General features: G+C 47.6%; 3 protein-coding genes across 3 annotated transcripts in view; 1 reads left to right on the top strand and 2 right to left on the bottom strand.

Annotated features, from left to right (window-relative positions):
* The window catches only part of H257_05219 (hypothetical protein), a gene marked incomplete at both ends in the record, with an annotated part of 4,404 nt that extends 2,878 nt beyond the window's left edge, over positions 1-1,526 (bottom strand). The window contains one exon of the mRNA XM_009830011.1: positions 173-1,526. Coding sequence (XP_009828313.1) covers positions 173-1,526 — 1,354 coding nt within the window. The remainder of the gene's footprint in view (positions 1-172) is intronic.
* Positions 1,527-4,032: 2,506 nt separating this feature from the next.
* Positions 4,033-4,665, top strand: H257_05218 (hypothetical protein; the record flags this gene model as incomplete). The annotated part of the gene is made up of 1 exon (XM_009830010.1): positions 4,033-4,665. The coding sequence occupies one exon, from the start codon at positions 4,033-4,035 to the stop codon at positions 4,663-4,665; it is 633 nt and encodes a 210-aa protein (XP_009828312.1).
* A 173-nt stretch (positions 4,666-4,838) lies between these two features.
* On the bottom strand, positions 4,839-5,618 carry H257_05217 (hypothetical protein; the record flags this gene model as incomplete). The annotated part of the gene is made up of 4 exons (XM_009830009.1): positions 4,839-4,859; positions 4,948-5,239; positions 5,303-5,542; positions 5,599-5,618. 4 exons carry the CDS (start codon positions 5,616-5,618, stop codon positions 4,839-4,841), a joined length of 573 nt encoding a protein of 190 aa, XP_009828311.1.
* Between the last annotated feature and the right edge of the window lie 911 nt (positions 5,619-6,529).

The following is a 6,529-nucleotide window of genomic DNA, read 5'->3' as shown; positions in this document are numbered from 1 at the left end:
GGACACGCTTCATCCAAGATAAATCCATTCCGTAAGAAAAACTTCATGTACGCGACCAGATGTCGAGCAACATATTTCTTCTGTTTTGGTGCGTTGCTAGTAGCATGTAGACGAGGTTCAAGCCCATACCATTCGAACCACGTTATTCGTAGCGACTTCAAAGAGCTTTGACGGTGTTTCTTCGTAGCGGGGATCGTGTCAGTGGTTTTGAGGCTCACGGATTCTCGTTTCTTGTAGTCGCCGCGACCTTCCAACTTTGCATCCAGAGCTTGGAGCCGTTCTTCTTGGCGCCACCCCACCTCAATAAAGCTTTCGATGAGGGCTGCCTGGTGACGAATGAGGCCTTGTTCGGCGGTCTCAGACGTTGATGTTGGGTGTTGTTGCAGCCTCTCGGGCGATTGTTGGTTCGTTGGTGCTGTCGTCAAGTGCGATGACCACGCCAGCAGGTCTATTTCGCAGCAACCCGCAAGCCGCGTGCACGCTTCCAGGCGAAGTACAGCAGGCCCATGCGCATTGAGCTCCTTCAAACGGAGGTAGTGGCGAAACAGGTAGGCCGTGAGTGTGTCCACCACACGTCGGTTGAGGTTGAGTGTAGGTCCATCGAGGCCATAACACGCCGCGAAAAGGTGGGTTTGGATGTCACGAATACGATCCCGACTTTGGGCGTCGAAAATATCCAGGAAAATAAGAGGGACAGCTTCGGATGTCGTCCAACCGCTCAGGTGCTTGGCGACCTTTTGATCTTCGCTTGGCGTGTTGAATATGTAGTTGAAGCCCTTGTTGGTGGCCGAAATATTCCACGCCCGACGATCGAAGATCCACCTTGCCGTCAAGTGCTCCGAGCCATTGGCACGCTGTGCCCCCCCGAGACGAAAGAAATGTGACGACAGCTTCTGCTCAACACCGAAGGGTTCACCGATACGTCCAAGAATTCGATTGACGTGGCTGTGAATAGTAGGTGTGCTCTTGGTCGTTGACTCTTCCTTGTCGAACTCAATAACGCCATGATTACGTAGTACCTCGATCAATGCAGTTGTTGGGCTAAGGCTCGAAGCTGAGGATGAAGACTGAGTTAATAATTTGTCGATGTCGTTTGCATATGGCCCGCCTTGACAAATGGTTGCCAACGCCTTCGCCAGCAACAGACACTTAAGGAAGTCATTATCCGGGAATATGGACAGTCCCTGTTCCTCGCTCATCTTAACTCGTACGAAGCGTAGGAAAAACACACCGCCAGCATCAATGGACACGTTGTTCTTTCGCACTATTGCCAAGTCGGATGCCCATCCAAGCAGATACCACAACAAGGCTAACAGGGATGCGTCTTGATAGTCGCTGCATGAGGTCGCGCTCTTATAGATATACATAAGCATTTGATTGATGTAATCCTTGATGCACGCAGCTGCCTGGTTCACTACCACCCCGCCGCCTTTCTTGGCGCAAACGTTTTGTAGTATCTTGCGCACTCGGAGTAGCTTGGAGTCGACTACAGTCTGTAGGTGGGGGAACTCGTCGAGTAGGCTCATCTTCGCTTGTCGGAAGTATTGGATGCATGATTCTTTGATAGCGGCACTCCGGGTGACTTTTCACATGCAGCAAGGTGTGACTTTTCACATGCAGGAAGGTGTGACTTTTCACATGCAGCAAGGTGTGACTTTTCACATGCAGCAAGGTACATAGCAAACTTCTCCATGACCGAGGCAAAACATTGGCCTGTTGTATCCTTTCGGATGCAATCCTTCGCATGGTTCTCTTCCACGCTCTCGGACTCGAGGAACTTGAGGAAGGACTTGATACCTGAAGCTCTGGTATTCACTGTTGACCGTGGTTACAGGCGGTCCATACTTGGTGTGAATCGGGGTTGCTATATTATTGACAAATTTTGGGCTCAGTCGGAGGTTGCCTGACTATGTACAGTATGGAAACTTGCCGAATACGATAATTCTACCAGACATTAGTCTTATTGGTTAAAAGTTCAATACTTCGTGCCTTTCATTGGTAGATGACTCTTCATTTTCAATACAAAGACCAAATGTAGTATGTTGGTTTTACAGTTAATACAAGTCTCTGACGAGGTGATGACATGAACCGTGAGGAGCAGCCTCTCCACGTGTAACAGACGTTGGCACACAACACATACATATGTAGGGGTAGTGGTCAAGTAGTGTGTGTAGGATCAAAACAAGGTAGCTATTGGCCCTCGACACACTGAAGTAGTCGAGGGATGTGAAGCCTGGAGCTCTTCCAGCTTCAATCACATATATATAGCTTTAACTATGTAACTTCAATCATTGTCTGCCTATGGCTAACAACGTGTATTGCGTGCAGAGGCTGCAACATAGATTCGCATCCTAAAGTTGCTTTTGCGGCCTGACCACAATTCTTGCTGTGTCCAATTGAGGCATGGAGACAGAAGTCCTGTCACCTCCAGAGGAGCTTCCTCTGTACGCAATAGACGTGGCACACGACATGGCTCCGGGTGCCACGTGTAATGCGTGCAGAGGCTGCAACATGGAATTAAACCCTAAAGTTGCGTTTGCGGCCTGACCACAGTACTGCTGTGTCCCATGGAGGCATGGGGACAGAAATCCTGTCACCTCCAGGGATGTTGCGATGGCTTGAATATCCAATGCGCAATCTAGAAAGGGTATAGTTAAAGATACCATAATGAAAATACGCGGTACGTTGGCAAAAAGAGCGTGGCGTGGTCGACGTCCTCTTGGGTCGCTTCACCAATTTCGCGACCCCTCGCTTTAGTGGTGACACCACGGTCAGCGTGCTACAGTGTACTGATCATTCGTGAGTTTACCATCGGCAACAGTCCCAACTGTGGCACGGCCATTTCGCCTGGTGACTGCACAGTATCAACGTGATCACGGTGTCGGGGACAACAGGTTGGCCAGCTTCAGTGGTGTCGGCTCAGCGATGAATAGCGCCGAGTGATGTATAGTTTCACTGGCAAGATCGATAAGTATGTCATATGTACTGTCCATCATAACTCGGATTGTACGACTTGGTGTCAGTGAAGTTGTTACTAATGAGGTTTGTTAACGCAACCACCAGAACAAAAACTCCTTCGTGCCCCAGCCCCTTGGCCCTGGCAACACTGCGTTCCTAGGGATTCACAGAGATGAAGATGCCATGTGGGTCGGTCGACGATCGTACGGCCTGTCTATTAGTCATCATTCGACAGTGTCTAATGATGTTGTTTATGGATGTACATCATTCGAATCCATGTACAAAGCACAGCAGGTACTTCTCTATACTCGTACTAGTCACTTCTCTATACTCGTACTAGTCAAAACTCGTCACCTTGTTTGTCCAGCTCTGCTCTACTTATTTCTGTTCTTGGGATGCTGAGTCGAGGTCATGGTTGTTTTCGAGATGCTGTGTCAAAGTCTTGGTGATTGTTCCGGAGTATGTTGATATGGCTGTGTTTTCAGCCTATAGCAAGCCAATGTGAGTGATATGTTGCTCACACGACAGCCACATCGCCCAATCGGATTGTCTAAAAAACAACTGACCATTCAAAGTTCAATCATTTGTCGGTTATCCAATCACCGACTTCAAATTTGTCGGTTTGATGTCGGATACCACTTACATATAAAAATCATGCGTTGACCTTCATTTTTGTATGCACACATAGCATAACTTTTGAAAGGTCCGACCACTAACGCATATGTGATTTCCAGTTGAAGATGGTGTATCACAAACCGATACTATTGGACAGAAATTATATGATGAATACGTATAATTGGCTAGTTCAAAATTAATGATTTATGATTGGCTAAAATAAGTCATACAAACAATGACATATATGCCGGTTTTGGAAAACCGGCACAAATCCAATTTGAGACCAAAGTGGTACTGACATTATCCGCGATAGCGAATAATATGAGGCAGCAACCATCATGCTCCTTTCAAAACCGACTAAAATATACAAGCCATCCATTCATAGAATCTATCTATTGGCTAGAATAAGCTAACAATATAGATGCAAATCAATCAACACATACATGAACACTTCCCATCATGACACTGTCCAGCCAGAAGAAAGTATCGAGGGGCCGAGGGTGGACGGAGCCCGAAGTCCAGTCAATGTTGGACGTAATCGAAGATCAACTTCCCATGGGTCCTGCCCAGTGGGATGCAGTGCAAGAGTCATACATGCGCATTCAACCAGCCGACCAAGGTGCACCACCCCGAGATGTCGACAGCATTCGCCGGAAGTTCAAGACATTGCGCAGCGCTCGCAAACCTACAGGCGACCCTCTGTACCCTCCGGCGGTATCCCGAGCCAAGCGAATTCAACGAGCGATTGAGCCGTTTATGGGAGTACGAGACCTCGAGTGTCCGGACGAGCTTGGTATCATGGACGAAGGCGAAGCCATGGACGAAGCCGAATCCGACGTAGAGACCAAAGAGAGCTCTACTACCACAAGTGTAGTAGCGACGCAGCGCACTGGTTTGACGGCAGCGGAACTGGCTGTATTGGGCAAGGCGTCTGGTTCGGAACCTATCCTCAGCCACAAAGCGCAACGTCGGCACAAGATTGACGATATACTTGCTGCTATTGCCGAAAATCAGGAAGCCAAGCGTCGCCGCTCTGAAAACAATCCATGGTTGGAATTGTTTGTACACTGTACAAATGGCGAAACGAGATGAGGAATTTCGTGAACAACAGCTTTTGGCGCAGAAGCGTAGAGACAAAATTGATCAAGCAATCTTAGCTGTTGCAGCCAAATTTATTGATAAGTGGCAAAATTATTACAAAAGGCAATTTTTGTTTACAATATCGTTGCGATCATTATTCTTGGTGCATAACTGATCTAATCTGACTAATGCCTGTACAACGGACTCTAAAATTCTGCATCATGAAAATATTTTGAAGTCGCAAACCTCGTTAGACGGGTCACACGGTAGTGGGAGTAGTAACTGGCGGTAGACCTTTTCCGTGGTACCCATTCCCCATTCAGCCGCCTGTTGCACTGATGTAAGGGTGGCGCTCATATGAGATAATCCAGCACGGCACTCTGGCGACGCACAGTCCAGGTCACCGTCCTTGAGGGGGGTTCGGATCTTCCCGAGCATTGACCTAGACACAGGAAACGCCGAGTCCGACACGACTCCATGTCCGCGCAACGTCAACATTTCGTCCAACAATTTCGCCCGCAACGGTGAGCTCGTGTCCACATCGTTCCAACTCCCAACAAACTTGTGTCGGCCCCACACAATGGTGCTATCTGCACCGAAGAGTAACGTCCCTGTCACAAATGTACAATGTAGCCACCCATTGTAGTACGCGTTTTGCAAATCGGGAGCTGTAGGTGCCTTGACGCGGTAGTTCTTGCCGTCTAAAAAACCCCAGACCCCGCGTACCAACGGTTCATCACGGTTCACCATGACTGCCCATCCGCGCTGGTGTGGTTTGGAAGGATACCGGATGAAGCACACAAGAACGGACTTCAACGCCACTGCAAGCGCGCGCTCGGCTTTGGTCAAGGTTCTGTTTGGATGCACTTGGGCGGTCGTCCGCCTCGTCCTTTGGCATGGCCAACCTCATAGTGCATAGAGGACTCCACAAGCATTTCGTCGAACGCGTCGGGGTCCAAAGACATTGCAGCAATGAAGGTGCTGCGATCACCTGTTGCATACATAGCTGTCCATGAGCTCGGTGTGCTGCCAGGTAGTGATAGAGAGGTTAAGTAATGCCTATCTTTCAGTGCAGCACGAGCTCTGTACAGCATGAGTATGTCATGTTCGTCGCAATCGGAGTCGTTATCGTGGTAGGCAAGCAGCATGAGAGCCCGCCACTTCATCGTGGAAATAGAACAATATGAATTAAATTAGGGTTCGTCAGGTAACCGGAAATATTGCAATATTCAGGCCCAAAGCGCCATTTTAGGGCCGAATTCAACATAGGGCCGAATTCAACAAATCTGATCAAAATTGAAAGATGTCTTGCTTGCAGAGGTTTAACCCAAATCCAATAATTCCACGTGGGATTTACTCGTTCAAGAGGTCCAAAACGCTACATTTCCAAATTGACCTTTTACCTCCATTTTGAAAATGACATTTTGGTTAATCCCATTTTGCGAGAAAATGGAATATTATTTTTAAAATGTTACCAGACGAACCCTTATATACTCTGAAATCAACACAATTGGGAGATTTGAAACCCAGGCGTACTTCTTTGCTGAGACGATATTTGAGTCTCGGCAAAGAAAGTCGATCGAATTGAATACTAATTCCGGATAACTTAAAATTATTTGAGTCGGTTTTGGAAGCCATCCATTGGTCGGACCTTTCGCATTTTTCATCCATACAAATTCGTCCAACCTCGGCGTTTATCCTACAATACAGAGAACCGGGGAGAAACTCACCCGGGTATGCATGTCCTTATATATGGAGCGACAAAATGTAAAATTAAAAAACACTAAACCCAGTGCCCTTCAATGATTGGACAAAAACAATTGTAACGTTACAGACTGACATGTCGCGAATCAGACCAAATCAACCCTCGAAAATA

The sequence above is a fragment of the Aphanomyces astaci genome (genome assembly GCF_000520075.1).
Source record: "Aphanomyces astaci strain APO3 unplaced genomic scaffold supercont1.9, whole genome shotgun sequence".
In the NCBI taxonomy this organism is placed as follows: Eukaryota; Oomycota; class Saprolegniomycetes; order Saprolegniales; family Verrucalvaceae; genus Aphanomyces; species Aphanomyces astaci.
This window is presented reverse-complemented; position numbering and strand designations above follow the sequence as displayed.